Here is a 20,082-nt window from a genome sequence, read left to right as displayed (position 1 = left end):
TATGTATGCACTAGTTCCATTCCAGAGGTCTACACAGAAGTTGAAACATTAACCGTTCGTAACTCTATCTATAACTTGGGGAGCTGGTGTACATGATTTTAATGTGTCTTTGAGGCCAGTTCTCTTTTCATTTTTGCACTGTTGCCCTCCCTTTTTCCCTTACCCCCTTCCCAGTTAAATTAAACCAGTGGTAAGGAGGGTAAGCTAGAGCTAAAAAGTTTGCGCAGAGTTTGAAAGATTTCAATCAGTTGTCCCAAAGAAAGGTTGCCGGACTTGAAATACGTTGATCGGTCCAATAAATTTTCAGTGTTATTCATAACAGTTCAAATACCAATTGCATTAGCAGGGGGTAGAGCAGTGCATTTGCACACTATGGTGCCCATCAACCTTGTTATACAAAGCAAGTGTGCAAAGGGCATAAAGAGTCTGTACCTGTGACCATCTCACTGTTTGGTGTCACTTGGAAGTTTTGCAAAGAGAACACTTTGCTGTTCCGATTCTAGATAGAAGCACTTTTCAGCAGCAGGAGAATTACTTACTGGCAAGCTGGAAGACGGCAGCTATGGCTTCCTCCCACCATTGGGTATCTTGGGAAATAATGGGCAACTCCACCAACCCCAACATGAAGAGGAGCTGACCGGCTGTCAGAGCGACTGTAGCGATCATGTTACAGGCCCGCATCATGTCAAATTGCACTGTGAGGAGACAAAAGAGATGAAGTTAGCGCAAATGTGTGGGGGGTGAAAAGAAGACAAGGTGGAGAAAAATTCTGTTTGCTCACTTATTCTTAACTCACAATATGTTCATACACTTAGCATTGCATTTCACATCGGTTTATTTTATTTTTTGTTCTGTGTTCATCTTTCCCATATGCACATGCCTGATCTTGTCTGATCTCAGAAGCTAAGCAGGGTCAGGCCTGGTTAGTACTTGGATGGGAGACCGCCTGGGAATACCAGGTGCTGTAGGCTTATACCATAGTCTTTCGAGACTGAAGGTTGCCAACCATGTAGTTGTATCATCTTCCCAGAACTGCAGATGTTGGGGTGGAGTGTAATAAATTCTGAATTAGTGAAACTGCACCTGCCCTGGTAAATTTTGGTTCTGTTTGCAAACTAAATTGAATTATCATAAAAAGTTGCAACTTAATGAGCAATCAATTTGACCTCTTGCAAAAGCACTCAAACCTTTGAAAGCATCATCAAGATTTAAAGAAAAGGAATCTTTGGGGGTGATCATTCGCTTTCAAAGGCCCAAATCTTTGCGGGTGCGTTTGTGGTGATCTTGATTCTTCTTGTTAACGTTCAGGCCCAGAGAGTACAATAGTTTGAGCTCCCATGCTTGCAACACCCTAAAATAAGTTAGCAGATCAGTTTAATCTAGCTGTCGTGAATAGAGACATGCTGCTTTGGTGTGATACCCCACTTAAGAAGATCATGTAGTACCAAGACCCACAGATTTTGTGGCATCATTAGGACATTGCTGAATTGTTTTCATTCTTTTTTATGCCCCACCTTCCTGCGATATTTAATAGAAATCGCTTCACACTAGTTTGCATTCAGTGAAACATTTTGTATTTTTTTTTCATTATTTTCCTTTCTAACCTGGTAGGTTTCCTGTTTTTATCCTCTTCCTTCCTTTCCCCCTAGGCTTTGTAAGCACCACTGTGTCAGGACAACATCCTAACATACCTCTGCTCTCCTGTAGAAATTCCTTGCCATAGAAGTAGGCACATTTGAGGGGAAACCTTTTGTGTGCCGAAGTCGGAGCTTAGTTTTGTAGAACAGTCTGCTGTGCAGTTGCTGGTCAATGAATGCGAATACACATCTTTAGATGCAGATGAATAAAGTTCCAATAAAGCGTTTGATACTTTATTGTTCTGTTTTGTTTGAACAGCAGCGCAAAGCTTGTGCGCTTGCTCTCCAGCTAACTTTTGCTAGATTTTGTATCTGTTCAATTAATGTGTTTCATTTGCAAAAAAATTTAAATAATTCTTTCTTTCTTTCTTTCTTTCTTTCTTTCTTTCTTTCTTTCTTTCTTTCTTTCTTTCTCCCCCCCCCCCAGCAAATATTTGTACATTTACCCTTTGGTGATCTGAAGCTTTCTTTTAAACCATTTCCATACCAAAGAGTGAATTGTTGTTTGTTCCCAATTAGATTCTGCTCTGTATTTTAGAACCTGCTCACGTCTCCTTACTTCCACTGCTCCTCCACTCTTCCTCCCTCAAAAAGAAGAGAGGAATTGAAGGGGAGAGGAAGTGGAGATGAAAGGAAGGCTGTGGGCAGAGTGTTGGTGTGTCCTTGCTTTCCTTACTTCTGTTCTTTCTTTTCTTGTTCCAGTCCAGGGGTGCCCAAACCCTGGCCCTGGGGCCACTTGCGGCCCTCGAGGCCTCTCAATGCGGCCCTCAGGGAGCCCCCAGTCTCCAATGAGCCTCTGGCCCTCCGGAGATTTGTTGGAGCCTGCACTGGCCCAATGCAACTGCTCTCAGCGCGAGGGCAACTGTTTGACCTCTTGCGTGAGTTGTGAGATGAGGGCTTCCTCCACTGCTTGCTGTTTCACATCTGTGATGCAGTAGCGGCAGCAAAGGAAAGGCCAGCCTTGCTTTGTGCAAGGCCTTTTATAGGCCTTGAGCTATTTCAACACCTTCATTCATTCATATAGTTGGCAACCTTCAGTCTCAAAAGACTATGGTATTGCGCTCTGAATGGTGGTTCTAGAACAGCGTCTAGTGTGGTCTAGTCTAGTAATACCCAGTGTCACACTAGATGCTGTTCTAGAACCACCATTCATATAAGTTCATCTTTAATATATTCATTTATGTAAACTTATGTAAATTTATTCAAATTGTAAATGTAAATTAATTCTTTTTTTCCCTGGCCCCCGGCACAGTGTCAGAGAGATGATGTGGCCCTCCTGCTAAAAACTTTGGATACCCCTGTTCCAGTCCATTGAATGAGAGAGGCATAGGCTGTGTTCTTGCTTTTAACTATATTGGCATTTCATTACTGGTTTTAATAAATTTGTATGGTATGATAGCATGGTTTTTTCAGTATAGTCAAAGTAAAGTTTATTGAAGGGAAGGATGGTGTTGCTGTATATGAGTCCTCTGATATGGTGAATCAGAAACCTCTGTAGGACAGGACTTCTGTAGTTCCTTTGGAGGGCCACCTTGCCAAAATTTTTCTGTGGTGTATATAATAACTTCCCCCCCTTAGGATACAGTTCCAGAAACACTTTTTTTCTACTAATCCATGACATTAACGAGAATTTAGTTAGATGGATGCCTAGACTTCAAAGCTTTTCCCCACATAAAAACCACCAGTGTTTCAGATTGTAAACGCAGAAAGCAGTTCTAATCTTTCCCTTCCGTCTTGGAGGCTTGTAGGCCTTTGGTGTACTTCCAAAAGTGGGCTGCATTCATGAACCATGAAAAGCACTCATTAACTATTTTCACCAGCTTCAAACCTCTTACCGCTTTGATTTGCGCTAGCTAACAATCAAGGCATGATAAGTTCCTATGTGTTATCAGGAGTTTTTAATCTCTTGTACTCATTTGTCTGAAACAGGACAATTGTCTGTCCTGTATAAGTTGTTTGTCATAGCTAGTATGTGTCTGATGCAAACTTGGAAATGTTCCTCCTCTTCCATGTCCCTGTGTTATGTAATACCCTTTAATTAAAGACTGTTTTGCCCATTTATTATATCCTTTTGACTTTGCTGAAATCTTTGTCATATCTACGAACCCACAAATAGTCTCATTGTAACCAACGCAAATCTTATATTGTTTTTCCTTGGGGGGCTTTACTGAACTTCACAGAACTGTGGGTAGCATTTCCAAGAATCATTAGGTTTCACAATACATTGCCCAGCATTGTCATGCTGGCAAAAAAATATTTGAGGGGGCCAAGCTGCTTATTTTGGATTAAAAAAAAAATCAACTGTGGTCCTTGCTTTGAAAGCTTAAATTTGATAGGTTTCCCGTATATAACAATGTGTTGTTGATAGGATGATCTGGTGGATCCCAGTTTCCCAGTTTAAATCCCAATGTGCTATGCTGAGTATGGTGCAGTGGGTCTCCTTTTAAAAGATGCTAAGCTTGTGGGGACAAACTCCTGAATACTGATGTCTGCTTCTGCTGCCTAGTTTGGGAAAAGGTCATAAAGTTGAGAGCATTTTTGTGGCACTTCAAGCAGTAGCTGGAGAAACTCGGCTACTTTCCCAGTTTAACCTGACCAACACTTCTGCAGCCGATGTATGTACATTTTGGTGTGAATGGAGCAGTTTTGGAACTGGCTAAAAAAAATTGTTAATTTGTGAAAGAAGGAGCTTGTCCTCATATCTGCACATGTCGATTTTAGAAGAACAAAAACAGAAAACAGTGCCAGGCTTCTTCTTGGCAGTGCTCTGCCACTTAGTTCTTTATGAATGAAATTGACCAGAAGCAGTTTGTGATCCAGCCTGGTCTATTTCACCACTCCATTGATTTATTTGTGGGGCATGAGGAGAAGGGGCAATGAAATTAAGATGAGAAGCAGTTGTGGATAGGAATTGATTGGCTGTCCCCACTACCAAGTAGCTCATCCCTTCCACCCATGGCTCTCTAATGCATTGATGTACTGTTATTGTACATTTGTGCAGGTATCAAGATACCATGCTAAACTGGGCTTACTGCTATCTTAACAGTAAGAGCAAAGGCACTCCCACTGTTCTCTAGAAGCAACCATTTGTACAGAACCAATCGGGCTTTCTTGAACACAGGAACCCAACACATTTATAAAGAACCCAAACTGTCATTTCCAGAAGCGTCCAGTTCTTTTGGTTTCCAACCATCCATGTGTATCGCTTCATTCCCGCATCATTTTTACTTCCCAGCTTCTCCTTCATCAGCCTCAAGAGGTCCTTTTCCATGTTTTTCTGCTGTCTGAGGGGAGGCAGGTGATGACCATGGATAGGGCTTTTTTGATTGTAATGCCCTAAATCTAAGGCTCGCTCGCTCCCTAATGGGGTTTGCCTGGGCCCAAGCCTGTTTTCTTTCCATCTTTTCCACTTTATCTGCCCAGGCCTTATAGCAGTGGTTTTCAAACTTATTATGGGCACAGAACCCACTTTGCAGCAGCTTCTTCTGCCCACCTCTCCCAGGTGCTGCCATCTTCCAGGTGTTGTGCCTGGGAAAGCCAGTAAGAAATATCTACTGGGGACATCCTAACTGCACCTCTGTGAGTTCATTGCAGCACAGTTTGGGAACCACTGCCTTACAGATTATAGTTTTGTCACTTATATTTGATTACTGTTCTGCTTTTAGCGTTTTGTTTTTTTCTGCTGGTGCTGGTTTATTTTATGCTACTCTGGGAATTTTGAGGTTGACACAATGGGTAACAAAAGTTTTAAACCCAAACAAGAAAATATTGCCACCCCATTCCCTGGGCAAATATTGCCCAATTTCAGCCCTAACAGTGTAATTTGGAAAACAAGGCAGGCAGGTAAGGGATTCTTTCCCACTTTAATTTTCAGAATCGCAGCTGTTCTCTTGAGAGTCACACCCATGCCTTCAGAGGCATGAGAGTACAATATCGGAAGAGTAATGCATGTGTTTATTTTGGAAAGGGGGACACTTGTAAGTCAAGCTTCCAGACATTCTTCTGAAATTTGTGTATCTCCCCTCTGAAATTCTCATCTGTGTGGCTCTTTCAGTGTCTTGTTTCCAACCCTTCTCAAGGCATACGTTTGACTAACTGGTTAAAAATGCATACCACAAAACGCAGACAGGGTTTGTTTGAGAGGGTCTTGGGCCATGTGAGAGGACCTCTTCCTGCGACCAGCATTGCCCCTTCTGGAAACTGGGGCAGCACCGGCAAAGGAAGGAGACACAATGTGAGCTCCTCTCATCTGTCCCACAGCTTCATGCTGCCAACCTAGCATGAGAAGGGGGTCATGGACCAGAGTTCTCTGTTTCAGTAAACAACAGCTCTAGGTTTCCACCCCTCCCATTAAGTTATAGTAATGCAATATGCATGGGCAACCAATGAAGTGGGGGGGGGGAATATGCAACACACTGGCATAATTTCACACCTTTGTGTCACTAGGTATCACCAGGGTGAAAGGATGAGATGCTGTAGGGTGCTGTGCATCTTCAGTAACAAATATTTCTGAACCTGTTATTTGTATAACAAGCCATTGCTCTTACCTACTCTATCCCCTCCTAATTGGGTAAGAGGCACTTTTTCCCGGGGGTGCTCCTCTTTTATCTAGCAGGGGGAGAGTAACTGTCCCTCCTCACCCCAGCAGTGTCTTTTCTAGTGGCTGTTTGCTGGTGTTCTTTTGCATCTTTTTAGATTGTGAGCCCTTTTGGAACAGGGAGCCATTTAGTTATTTGATTTTCTCTGAAAACTGCTTTGTGAACTTTTCATTGAAAAGCAGTCTAAAAATACTGTTAATAATAATAGTGATGCTTAGGCAGTTTAATCCCATGCACGTTTACAAGAAAGCACCAGTGAGTTTAATAGAGTTTACTTCCACAGAAGGATGCATAGGATTGCAGCCTTAGTTTATTTAGAAGAGAAGACACATAGCAGATTCAGTTAGGTCTGGTTTGCACCCAAATTTCAAAATCAACTCAGATTCTCATTTCCTCCTTCATTACCCAGAGTAGACCAAGCCAGATACAGTTCCCCTTATTATAGAAACATTAATTTGATTTTGATGCTTACAGACACGGGCTTTATTTGGTTATGTTAAATGACATCCCTGGGGACACTGTTGCTGTGTAAATGCAGGATAGTCAGATTAGACAGTATGATGTCGTTTTTCTGGAGTAACATAATATAAATGATCTCATTTAGAAATCTGATTATGCCCGTGCTTTAAACATATATCTGCATCTCCTTCATTTAGTCATTTATTTTTGCTCTGCTTAGTGGCAAGAATTATTACTTTAAAATTTGACATTTGAGCTGTCAGGTATTTACCAGAAAGTTGCTTTTTGATAGAACCAATCTGGATTATATATGTCCACTTGCTATTTTCAAATATAACGCATTTGTTGAGCAAAGTTGGCTTCTGGGTTGTCAGCAGACCTGGCTGATTGCTTTTTTCGTGCTCTTAGGCTTTTCCACCTTAGTTGAGCATCTGTGTTTCAGATTAGACAAGTTTTGATTTGTGGGCCTTTTTATACCTAGTGAGAAGCATCTCCTGGCAATCAACCACTGGAATAACATTGCATTTTCCAGAGTTTTTAAGTTAGAAATTAAACTATTGTAGGGTTTGGGGTCAGGAAAGATGGAATCAGGGTGACAAAGGTTTCAGCTACCCTGATGTGTTTGGCTGAAGCTGCATTTGACAAGGAGATGATTTAGAATGCTTTTCACAGAGAGGGGTGTAAATGTTTGCCAGGCTGGAAGGACTATGGATTTATTTGATGAGCAAAGTATGGGGAGTAGGCGAGAATAGCTTTCAAATTTCAAAGAATGTTGCCTTGCATCATTATTTCTAGATGGAAAAGAGTTAAAGTTTGTTTTAATTAAGTGGAAGACTTTTTCAGTGTTGAGAATTGTGATGGCTTAACATATTTCTCCTGCACCTTAGATTTGCAACAAGTGCAGCTTATGCTGAAGGGCAAGTCAGATAAAATTACAGAGTGTTCATGATCACATTTAGTTATAGTAATAAAAAAATTAATGTTATATGGCACTTTCTGAGCTTGCAAACCCTTTCCTGTACATTATCTTCATGTACTCCTTACAACAACCATGAAGATAGATGTGTAATATCTCCATTTTGCACCGGGGGGGGGGGGGATGAGGCTGAGAGGGAGGGCTTGCCTGAGCCCACCAAGTGATTTAATGGCACATGTGACTATCTTGATTCCTAGCTCAAGTCCCATAGTTAGCCGCTATGCTACATCAGGGGTGGGGCAGGGCATGTATTGGGGAAGCAGAATTGGGGAAAGCATGTTTAACACTTTTGCTCTGAGCAGTTTTTTGAGGCTAAATCACCCCACTCCCCAAACAGCTGTTTGGAGAAACTATATGGGCACCATTTTCAGGTTTTGGAACTTCCAGATGACATGCATATGGGGGCAAGAACCTGCGCTTTGTGACTCACAGAATATGGAGACTGAAGGAGTGCATCAGAACATTGAACCAGCTCACCACTGGCAAGACATTTCACCTCACCGTACTTTGAACTACCATTGAACTTCATGCTGCAGTTTCTCAGGGATTCCCAGCACACGTTGTGCAATTGGCATGTGCATTAATTTGCCTTAAATGGACCCTGACATGATACCGCAGCAAAAAATGGGTCTGTGCGCCTTGAGACCGTGCACGGCCTTTGGACGCTTGCTTCATCTTGCTTGGTCTGGGCTCCAGCACTTCGGGGCCCTTGAGTATGACCACTCATCGCTGAGCTCATCGCACATCCTTCGGCTTTTGCCTGGCTGGTTTCCAAGGAGAAATATTGGAGACGTGGCTAATGAGCCCTGGCATTGTCTGGTTTGCTGCCTCTATAAACAGTTTCCAGTTTTTCGTTCCCACACAAAGCTGTGCCTTTAGCCTCGCCCCCCATATTTCATAGTGAAAATGTATTTATGTAAATCTTACAGGGTGAGCAGACAGGTGTTTATATTTAGCACTCATGGAAGTCACGTAGTCACTTACTACATTGGGCCGTTCCTCATTTCGAGGCATATGTGACCCAACGAGTTATAATAAGGAAAGGACTTCATTGCTTGTCTTTGGGAAATGAGCTTCACATCACTCAACTCTTTTTCCTGTGTCTCTGAAATCCCTGAGAATCTTCCAAGTCCCCTTCTCCCGCACCCCTCCTTTCCTTTCTTTTCCCATCCTTGAAACTGCCCCAAGTGCTGTTGATCATGAATCAGATTCCTTTGCAAATTAGCCACAGTCCACCACCTGCCTGTTCGAAGTGCTCATTGTAATGCTGTTTAAACAACCTGGACTCTCAGTCGCAGCTGCTCATTAATAACCAATATGAGAACCCTTGAACAAAGTAACCCTTGTCCTATTCAACATCTCCAGTACAGAGAGCTTCCCAAAAAGAAAAAATAAATTAGTGAGTGAAATTTAGTTAGCTTCAGACTAGAGACAGCAGTGGGAATTGCTGCTGGGCTGCAGTGTTGTAAATCTCACTCAGCCTCTGAAGAGCAGTGCAAGGCTGCACTCCCATTGGTGTTGCATTCACAGACACCCAATAATCTGTTGTATAGAAATGTGCATGGGCAGTAGGTCATGAGGTTATGCAGACATGAAGGGGTTGTATTTGTGCAACCTGAATCCTATTTTGGCACACTTGGTTTGCACGGTCTGAATTGGACCATGCAAGCGTGGTCTAGTGTGGATAGTGCTGGACTCAGGGAGAATCTGCTAAACCAAGCGTTCATTGGGCCAGCCACACACTCTTGGGAAATGTGTCTCATAAGATGGTTGTGAGAATCAGATGAGATAACCTCCACATGAGTCCCTTAGAGAAAGGGGGATACACCGTTGGCAACCTTCAGTCTCGAAAGACTATGGTATCGCGCTCTGAATGGTGGTTCTGGAACAGCGTCTAGTGTGGCTGAAAAGGCCGATTCGGGAGTGACAATCCCTTCCACACTGGGAGCAAGTGCAGTCTGTCCCTGGTTTGTCTCCCTGGCTATGGGCCTTCCTTCTTTGCCTCTTAGCCTCAGACTGTTGGCCAAGTGTCTCTTCAAACTGGGAAAGGCCATGCTGCACAGCCTGCCTCCAAGCGGGCCGCTCAGAGGCCAGTGTTTCCCACTTGTTGAGGTCCACTCCTAAGGCCTTCAGATCCCTCTTGCAGATGTCCTTGTATCGCAGCTGTAGTCTTCCTGTAGGGCGCTTTCCCTGCACGAGTTCTCCATAGAGGAGATCCTTTGGGATCCGGCCATCATCCATTCTCACGACATGACCGAGCCAATGCAGGCGCCTCTGTTTCAGCAGTCCATACATGCTAGGGATTCCAGCACATTCCAGGACTGTGTTGTTTGGAACTTTGTCCTGCCAGGTGATGCCGAGAATGCATCACCTGGGGGATACAAATGCTTTAAATAAACAAAATATGTCTCCTTCATGGAGGATGTTCTGAATGGTTAGCATTTGTATCATGCTTTTGAATGTTCAAGTTGCATCATGTCTATTATAGCTTGATGTAATTCAGGGAACACTGTAAGATAAATATTGTCATTCCCCTATTGCACATGGGGAAGATGAGGTGAAAAGGAATTGACTTCCTGAGACCACCTATTGGACTCAAGAGGCAAGATCTGACCCAGGGAAATCATGATTTGCAACCCAACCTCTTAGCTACCACAGATAAAGGACTGATATACGTAGATTTGTGTGTCTAGTTCCGGTTGCCACACTTCATGGGGGATATTGTAGAACTGGAAGAGGTGCAAAGAAGGGCAGCAAAAATGACTGGAAGCTGGAGCATCTTCCTTACAAGGTAAGGCTAGAGCATTTGGGGCTTTTTAGCTTATAAAAACGCACAGTGGGAGGTTTGTAACTGAGACATAAAATTTAATCATGGCGTAGACAGAGTAGATAGACATTTATCTATCTCTATGCTAGAAACTGTGGATATCCCATGAAACTGATTGGCAGGAGACTGAGGGCAAAATTACCAAAGGAGGTAATTTTTCACTCAGCGCATCATTAGTCTGTGGGATTTGTAGTCACAAGATGTGGGAATAGCATTAAAGTGGAACTAGACATCATCATGGAGGACTAGACTGAGGCCAGGACCTAGTCCCGATGGCTATGTGTTGTCTTTGGCTTTAACAACAGTGTGCTGTTGAATAGCATTTGCTGAGGAGCAGTCGCAGGAGAAGGGTATTGGCCTTCATGTACTCCTTGTGGGCTTCCCAGAACATAAGAACATAAGAACAGCCCCACTGGATCAGACCATAGGCCCATCTAGTCCAGCTTCCTGTATCTCACAGCGGCCCACCAAATGCCCCAGGGAGCACACCAGATAACAAGAGACCTCATCCTGGTGCCCTCCCTTGCATCTGGCATTCTGACATAACCCATTTCTAAAATCAGGAGGTTGCACATACACATCATGGCTTGTACCCCATAATGGATTTTTCCTCCAGAAACTTGTCCAATCCCCTTTTAAAGGCGTCTAGGCTAGACGCCATCACCACATCCTGTGGCAAGGAGTTCCACAGACCGACCACACGCTGAGTAAAGAAATATTTTCTTTTGTCTGTCCTAACCCGCCCAACACTCAATTTTAGTGGATGTCCCCTAGTTCTGGTATTATGTGAGAGTGTAAAGAGCATCTCCCTATCCACTCTGTCCATCCCCTGCATAATTTTGTATGTCTCAATCATGTCCCCCCTCAGGTGTCTCTTTTCTAGGCTGAAGAGGCCCAAACGCCGTAGCCTTTCCTCATAAAGGAAGGTGCCCCAGCCCCGTAATCATCTTAGTCGCTCTCTTTTGCACCTTTTCCATTTCCACTATGTCTTTTTTGAGATGCGGTGACCAGAACTGAACACAATACTCCAGGTGTGGCCTTACCATAGATTTGTACAACGGCATTATAGTACTAGCCGTTTTGTTCTCAATACTCTTCCTAATGATCCCAAGCATAGAATTGGCCTTCTTCACTGCCGCCGCACATTGGGTCGACACTTTCATCGACCTGTCCACCACCACCCCAAGATCTCTCTCCTGATCTGTCACAGACAGCTCAGAACCCATCAGCCTATATCGAAAGTTTTGATTTTTTGCCCCAATGTGCATGACTTTACACTTACTGACATTGAAGCGCATCTGCCATTTTGCTGCCCATTCTGCCAGTCTGGAGAGATCCTTCTGGAGCTCCTCACAATCACTTCTGGTCTTCACCACTCGGAAAAGTTTGGTGTCGTCTGCAAACTTAGCCACTTCACTGCTCAACCCTGTCTCCAGGTCATTTATGAAGAGGTTGAAAAGCACCGGTCCCAGGACAGATCCTTGGGGCACACCGCTTTTCACCTCTCTCCATTGTGAAAATTGCCCATTGACACCCACTCTCTGCTTCCTGGCCTCCATCCAGTTCTCAATCCACGAGAGGACCTGTCCTCTAATTCCCTGACTGTGGAGTTTTTTTCAGTAGCCTTTGGTGAGGGACCGTGTCAAACGCCTTCTGAAAGTCCAGATATATAATGTCCACGGGTTCTCCCGCATCCACATGCCTGTTGACCTTTTCAAAGAATTCTATAAGGTTCGTGAGGCAAGACTTAGCCTTACAGAAACCATGCTGACTCTCCCTCAGCAAGGCCTGTTCGTCTATGTGTTTTGAGAGCCTATCTTTGATGAGGCATTCCACCATCTTACCCGGTATGGATGTTAGGCTGACCGGCCTATAGTTCCCCGGGTCCCCCCTCTTTCCCTTTTTAAAAATAGGCGTGACATTTGCTATCCTCCAGTCTTCTGGCACCATGGCCGTTTTGAGGGTCAAGTTGCATACCTTAGTCAAGAGGTCTGCAACTTCATTCAGAAGCACATGGTGCTTCATTCAGAAGCACATGGTGGGCTCAAATGGGAAACAGGATGCTGGACTAAATGGGCCTTTGGTGTGGTCCAGGCTTTAATGTTCTTATCTCCTCCCACTGGTGTCAGATACAAGCATTCTGAGGTTCACGCCTCAGCAAGGAACTCCTGGAGCCCCTTGGCCCTGCTGTTGTTTGAATGCCCCTCTGATTACTCCCTTCTCCTTCACTCTTCCTCTTCCACTCCGTTCCCCTCTTTTCAAATCCAGGGAGCAGGAGCAGGAGGAAGGGGTGGAGGTGGGCTACAGCACCCTCTCTCCATTTGCTGCCTCATGGGCAATCCAGTTGTCACTGAAGTGGTTCACCTATATCTGGGCTGTACTGCTTCATACGGCTTCTGTGACCGAATGCTTCTCTGCCCACACGAAAGACCTGCCAGGAAATCCTGCACACTGAAAATTGAATTTTAGGAAGAAGTGTTCTAGCTCAGTGTTCAGTGTGCTGTGCGTAGAAATCTTTACATACATTCATTTATGTGAACTCCTACCAGCAGAATGACTTGCAGGTTCACCACTTCAGTGAGGCATTTAACATTCCTGTTGTTTGCATTCTCTCCTGCAGTTGCCATTTTGCCTTCTGCATTTCACAATCTGTGCTTTTTCAGCAAGGCTAACAAAATCAGAATTAATCTGTGTCGTTATCTCTGGGTCATTGCTGCGGCTTGTGCTATCTACACTCTTCTCCATCCTAAATTAAGGTTCTGAGCTAGATTTTCATCTGAAAATGTCAGGCCTTGGTTGAATTAGCAACGTACTAATTTCTGATTTCAGTTTTGAGGCGTTTGCAAAATTTTGAGATAGTTTAGCAAGGAAATGGGTGCAAGGAAGGAGGTGAAAAGCAGGAAAGTGATATGGGAGAGTTGGGAAAAGAGAAACTGGGAGCTCAAATATAGGTTATTAGAGAGGGCTTTCTGTTAAGAGGGATACAAGCCCTGACTAGTACTGCCCAAAGTTATCTTTGACTCCTGGGTATTCAACAGACACTGTAAGTACCCTTTCCTAATACTTCTTTGTACCTGTGAGGACTAGAAACTTTTTTTCCTTAGATGGATGCTAGGAGTTGCACCCCAGATTTCTGCCCTGTTCCTTGCAAAATGTGGTTAGGCTTCTCTTCACAGTCACTGACAATGGATATGCCACCAGCCACACACCCTTGTGGTTTGTTACCTTGATGCACTCAAGGTATTGAGTGCCCTTCTGTATTTAAAAAATGAAGCTGCCTTCTATTAGGTCTATCCATCTAGCTCAGTACTTTGCAGAGTCTTAGCCAGGGTCTTTTCTGGGATTGAACCTGGGACCTTCTGTACACAGAGTAGGTTCTCAACTTCTGAGCTATGGCCCCATCTTCAGGAACCTTTCTAAAATATTATAAATAATGACCAGAATGTGTATTTAACCCCTGGTCTATAGATGCTGCAGCTCAGGAAGTAGAGTGGACAATAATGCTTCAGACTACAGCTGGGAAATGCTGCTCTCTAATCCCTCTCCCCCACACACGCACTTGCCTGCACATAGAAAACTAGTACAGGAGGGAGAAAGATTCTACATGTGCTTGTTTTCTGTTTGTAAGGAGTTTCTAACAGAAAGAGCACTCAAAAATGTGATCTTCTGCCTGGAGTCTGATGCAGCCCAGCCCACTCTACTATCTTGGCATTTTGCCTTTCCATTCTGCTCCTTGTAAAGACCAGAGTCTCTTGCCGTCAGATTGTGTGGTCAACAGGGTTGTGCATTTCCCACTCATTTATCCTCATACCACACAGGTTTAAATTTGGTGTCTGGCAAATTGCTTTGTGTCATAAACTGTGCCTTTTTAAAGAAAGATTGCAGCTCATGGTGACTGTGGAGACGAGCATAAAAAAAGTGTGGCATTGCCTCGCAAATCCTTACAAGGCAGCTGAACAGAGCTTCCAGTGATTGCAAGGGGCGCAAGAAGGGAGGCAGGCATCTCCCAGCAGTAAAAGAGGAGCTCTTTCTTTGTCCTCCTATGTGGCATCAGGGTGTAAGAAGTACCCTGCCAGATCAGGCCAAAGGCCCATTTGAACTAGCATCGTGTCTCCTAAAGTGGCCAGCGAGACCCCTCTCCCACTGTCACTCCCCTACGACTGTTATTCAGAGATATCATTCTGCCTCTGAAACTGGATGTAGCAGAAAGCTATCAAGACTAGTAGCCACTGACAGACTTGTCCTCCAATAAGAGATTCGGGGTAGGCCTGCAGAATATCAGAAAAATTAGTTTGCAAATTAACTCCATTTGCCCTATTCACTTGGCAATATATTTGTGTTCTAGGTAGTATTTACAGTATTAAAATCCTGTGAGTTACCCACACTGTCAAGTGACACCCCAAAAGCAATGTACAATATGCTTTAATTGGGGTTTGAGAGAGAGAGAGAGAGAGAGAGAGAGAGAGAGAGAGTTTTCAACCACAGGGGGCAGATCAGGCTACAAGTGAGTTATTCCATCTCTGTGTCATGTAAAACAAGATATGCTTTTCCTTGTGAATCCCTGTACAGAGCATTTGAACATTGGCAGTGTGTCCCTGCTTATCAGTCTTGTGCTATCTGTGTTGCTTCATATGTTTGTAGTATAGCATCTGCTTGTGAATGTGAAGTATGTTAAGGACCTGGTTTGGTGCCAATGTGCCAGTTCCTCTTGCTCCAAATGGTTCTGGCTTTCAGGGAAAAGATACCCCAGATATTCCTTCCTCCCCTCTCAGAGCAAGGGCAACAACAGATCTGGCTTAGGTGTTAAAGTAGGTGTATCCCCCTCCCCATTTGTGTCAACACAGAAACACAAAGGACATCTCTCCTCCCATCCGCCTCATTAATTTCTCTAACAATAGTTTGCATAAGATTGAAATTGACAAAATGAAAACAGTTTATGAGTGCTGCAGGTTTTCAGCAGTTCCACAATCTCGTCTCACAAGCAGTTGGTTTTGGGAAGAGTTTTTAAGCAGGTTTCTAGCCCTTATGTCTGTAAGATTAAAACTTATCATTTGTGGGCAATGCTAGGTTTAATCTCAGAAGCCAAAGGGGGCTCTGGGCAAGATTTCTAGTGCTTGAGGAGTGCGATACAAGGACATCTGCAAGAGGGATCTGAAGGCCTTAGGTGTGGACCTCAACAAGTGGGAAACCCTGGCCTCTGAGCGGCCCCCTTGGAGGCAGGCTGTGCAGCATGGCCTTTCCCAGTTTGAAGAGACACTTGGCCAACAGTCTGAGGCAAAGAGGCAAAGAAGGAAGGCCCATAGCCAGGGAGACAGACCAGGGACAGACTGCACTTGCTCCCAGTATGGAAGGGATTGCCACTCCCGAATCGGCCTTTTCAGCCACACTAGACGTTGTTCCAGAACCACCTTTCAGAGCGCGATACCAGAGTCTTTCGAGACTGAAGGTTGCCAGCAGAGAAGGGGACCATTACCCTGGATAGAACTTGCTTCCTCCTATGACTGGCAGGGATGGAACACATTGTATAACAGAAACAAATGCAAAATTGTAATACTGATTGAGAATCCAGCTTTCCCTGATGCAGATTATGAGCTATTTTGTGAAGTTTTGATTGATATTCTTTTTTAGTGCAGTGTGTGTGCAGTTCTGTAAGTTCACTTTCACAGTCATCTGCACTGTATCTCCTTCTGTTCGATTTACCCTACTCTGAATGTCTAGGGACTGTGGAAGATGCAGTGTTACACACCACTTCACAACCACCAACACTTTGGGTGGCATGGTGGTTTGGTAGCAGTGTCAAATAACTGGTTATCTTTATGCCTGTTTTTACATCCTGGAAATCTGGCTCATATTGGCACCTGTGAGACAGGAACTGGATGTTAGCTTAGCTGGCAAGAGCAAAGAGCAACCTGGGGCAGCTAGGTTGGGTTCTATCAGCAAAGAGGGCATTTAGAGAGCTGTGCCTGCAAGGTCGATTTTGGGTTATGGTCTGGTGGCAGCCCCTGGCTAGGTTTGGATGAAGAAGTCTGCTTGGCTTGACCCCAGACCTTCCTTGTCAGACCATCTTCCATTCTCCCTGAAATATTTAATATTGTCCACACCTGGCAAAGTGTTGCCACCTAGTGAAATGAAAACAGCACAACAAAGCACCAGACTGCTTGTTAATACTAGAGTCCTGTGCATCATTTCTCCAAGCACAATCTACAATGAAACACTTGCATGGGGAAGGGGGGCTGGTTTCTTCAAACTCTTTTCCTCCTGGCAGTGTCTCTGCCTAAACACCCCAAAACTGCCAAAAGCGCTCCCTGCAGGGTAGAACTTATATCAGGCAGAAGTATGGGAAACTTTCGGTCCTGTTCCTGTATTGCTGGTGTCGTACCTCCAAGTCTAGCTCAGGGGTTGAAGCCTACCAACCTGGAAGGAAGAGTTAGCAATGAAGGTGCAGAACAGAGTCAAACATCAGATTGGGGTTGTGCACTCTTGGGACCGGGTTCAGGATCTGTCCAGGCTTGAGCTGGACTTTCTTTTTGTGCCTGGAAACTCTCAATTTGTGCTGCTCCTCTCCTGTTGTAATGCAGGTGTGTACGTTTCGTGGCCCAAACCTTATATTTTTTCTCTTTCTTGCTTATACAGTGTTCAGACCCAATCTACATTTGCACATTACAGCTAGTGAGGTGGTAAGCTGAGCTGGTCGAATTTTGGATTGTTTTGTACCTCAGACTACAGGTGTAGAGACATATTTTTAATCCTTCTCCATGCCCCCTCCCCCGAATCCTGCACATACTAAAGCAGCAAATCAGGGAGAGGTCTTCCCTAAAGCCTTTCTCTAATGTATTCATTTACTGCATGCAGTTAGGGCTTTGGGGATTTTTGCATGGGGAAGTGTTCTAAAATAGGGGACACAGACATAAACCCATTCATTCTGCCACCTCACTTACTCCAGCTTCTTGGTCTCGAGAGATACTGAGAATCTACACAGCACCTCTGAATACTCAGCCCTGGGCAGAGTGAGCTGTGAGGTGGCAAATCAGTGCTTTTGAGTATGCTTTAAACATAAGTAGAGTTCCAGCATCATGACGGTGCTCTAAGAACACGAGGCAGACAGCGACGGCAAGAAGCAAAACTTACGTTTGACAGTGCTACGAGATTCCTGTAACCCAGCTGGCTCCGAACCCCAGCCCAAGGATTCGCATTCACGCTCCGCCCCTTGCCCGTGCCTGGCACCTGTGCCCGCACCTCCTCTTCCCTTCTCTGCCAGCCAGCACATCTTCCACAGCCCCACGCTGCGCTTGCGCCCGTCCTCCAAGGTCTGGTACACCCAGTTGGGGGTAAAGGCGGCAGCGTTGTTGAGAATAAGTGAAACCAGAGCTACTAACACAGCGGTGGCTACCAGTTTCTGGACAGTCATATCTGACTGTCACCAACCGCTGGCAGCCTCTCGTTGAAGATCCAAGAGTCCCAGTGAACTGCAGCACATTGAATTAGGGCTGCCGCTGGAAGGTGGGCCCTGGACGGTGTTATGAGTAGCTAGAGAACATCACCGTTCATTCTCAAAGTCAGCCCTGAGGAAGTTTCTGATAGCACAAAGAACTGCTAGGCAGGCAGGGAAGATTCCCGTGAAAGGTGCCGCAACGTGGCTTCCAGAAGGCTGTTGTCCCAAGCGGCGCCTTATCCACCTTCCTGAACTTTGAGCAGAGCCAAAATGGTGAAGAACTGGCAGACGCAGCGGCGCATTCTCTCGGGGACCAAATTTTGCAGGATTTTGGCGTTGGGCGCGTTGCGTTGTTCTAGAGCAGCGACAGCAAAGCCGCTTGCAAGTGCCCCAGGCTCCTCAGCCTTCCAGAGTGCGGCTGGAAGGGAAGATTGCGACTCACACAAAAGTCAGGCAGCACCAGCTTGGAAATCGAGGAAAGGTTTCTTTGTTGCAGCCGCTGAAATTCAAAACATCCCACAAGCTCTGCTGAATTTCATTCTTGAAGCCAAGGCAAATTCCAGGCAAAGTGCCCTTCACTCCAAGATGCCTTGCGAAGGACTGATGTATTTCAAGGATTGCGCCGGGCTCCTGTTCCTCTCCGACTGTCAGAGCCTGTGAGCGGCAGAAGCAGGAAAGCCGAACCTCTGCTGCAGGGAAGTTTTTTCCCTCCTATCTCTCAGTGGAGAGGAAATGGTTGTTTTTGTGGCTGTTTTTGGTGAGCCTCAGGGCGTAGCCGACTGCAACAAACGGAGCCACTGCCACGGCAGTCAGATGTGAACAGGATGTGTTTCCTGAAAGGAAAAGACTAGGGAGACTTTTAAACTCCCAGCCTCTCTTGCACTCTGCCACCCCCCACACCTCCCGCCTTGTTCCAGTATCCTCCTTCCTCCCCCCCCCCCGCTTCCCAGAAAAAACGTAACCAACCCAGAGAGATTGTATTAGTTATGCAGGTGTTGCGTGTAAGGGTTTTGTGACTCCTGCCCACCCCTTCTATGTCAGATTCAGCTGCTGGGTTGGGCCAACCCATGAAGTTTTTCTGGGAAAGTCTGGGCTCTTCAGGGAGTGGGAGGCATGTGGCCCTCTTCCTAAGCCAAAAAAGAAAAAAAAATGAACTCTTAAGCAAAGTCCAATGCAAACAAGAAGTCTGGAGAAGCAGGCGCAAGAGAGGCTTTAAAAACCTTGCTGATTTGATGGCAAAAGTCATCCAAATTACTTGCGTAAGCTGAGTAATTACTTCTTGGCAGGCCAAATTGCCCCCCCCCCATTATCCAAAGGTGTGCTAGCTCTGGTCCTCCCACTCCCTAGATTGGAAGTGAGGGGATGGAGCAGAAGAAGAAGTGTGGAGAGGAGAGTAATGCGCCAGACAGTCTCCGACTTAATATCCACCCCTCGCTTCCCTTTCCAATTCACAGAGTGGAAAGAAAAAAAGGAGCCATGGAGCTAGAAGGCACCACTAATGCCTGAGGCAACAGTCTCAGCTGGCCTCATGGATGGGCCTTGCACAAAACTCTGTGCCAGGTTTGTCAGTTGGGGATTGCAGTCAGTTTTCCAAAGCTTTGGGCACACTTCAGAAGGCAGTAATTCCATTTCTGGAACAAACACTGATAGTTTTCTACAGATCTTACAGATTGTGCTACTTGTAACGTTAATGATTAAGTCCATTATTAGTGCTGATGTGCTTAACATTCATGCCAGAAAGAGTGACTGGATCAGCCCCCTGCTAATTGGGACCACTGATTTGGGACTGAGGAGGCTTCAGCTCTACCCTTCACCGTGGGCATGATCCACATCTCTGCTGCCCCCCCCCCAATGGCTACTGTTTCATAAAGAAGAAAAGCTTCTGTTGGCATCAATGAGAGTTTTTTCCCCCTTATGAAATAGCCGCTGGGGGCTCTGATCTGGTTCTGTTTTTGAGCAAAAGTTTAAATCCGTCAGTATGAATGACACCCTTACGGCCCAATCCTGAGAGGGCTGGCGGGCAGTGGAACACATGTTCAACTGCTGGTTCCTGCTGAAAAAGCACTGGTTAGCACACTGTTGGGATGCTGGCAGGAAAGCCGGAGCCGTCCTGACTGCATCATCAGCTCTCCAGCTGCTGGCTGAAGCAGGTA

The 20,082-nt window shown here is 45.2% G+C and overlaps 2 protein-coding genes and 1 pseudogene across 3 annotated transcripts in view; 2 read left to right on the top strand and 1 right to left on the bottom strand.

The window, feature by feature from the left end:
• TMEM204 (transmembrane protein 204) overlaps positions 1-18,790 on the bottom strand; it is a 36,962-nt gene extending 18,172 nt beyond the window's left edge. Inside the window, exons 1-2 of the mRNA XM_066609443.1 lie at positions 17,626-18,790; positions 540-695 (exon numbers count right to left, since the gene is read on the bottom strand). Of these exons, the coding sequence (XP_066465540.1) occupies positions 540-695; positions 17,626-17,905 (436 nt within the window). The 5' untranslated portion in view covers positions 17,906-18,790. The remainder of the gene's footprint in view (positions 1-539; positions 696-17,625) is intronic.
• Positions 1-20,082, top strand: part of IFT140 (intraflagellar transport 140) — an 89,387-nt gene that overhangs the window by 50,935 nt on the left and 18,370 nt on the right. The gene's annotated exons all lie outside the window — the stretch shown is intronic.
• Positions 850-971, top strand: LOC136633911 (5S ribosomal RNA; annotated as a pseudogene).

This window comes from Tiliqua scincoides, chromosome 13 (genome assembly GCF_035046505.1).
Source record: "Tiliqua scincoides isolate rTilSci1 chromosome 13, rTilSci1.hap2, whole genome shotgun sequence".
Lineage (NCBI taxonomy): Eukaryota > Metazoa > Chordata > Lepidosauria > Squamata > Scincidae > Tiliqua > Tiliqua scincoides.
Note: the sequence above shows the minus strand (reverse complement) of the source record. Positions and strands in the feature narration are given on the sequence as shown.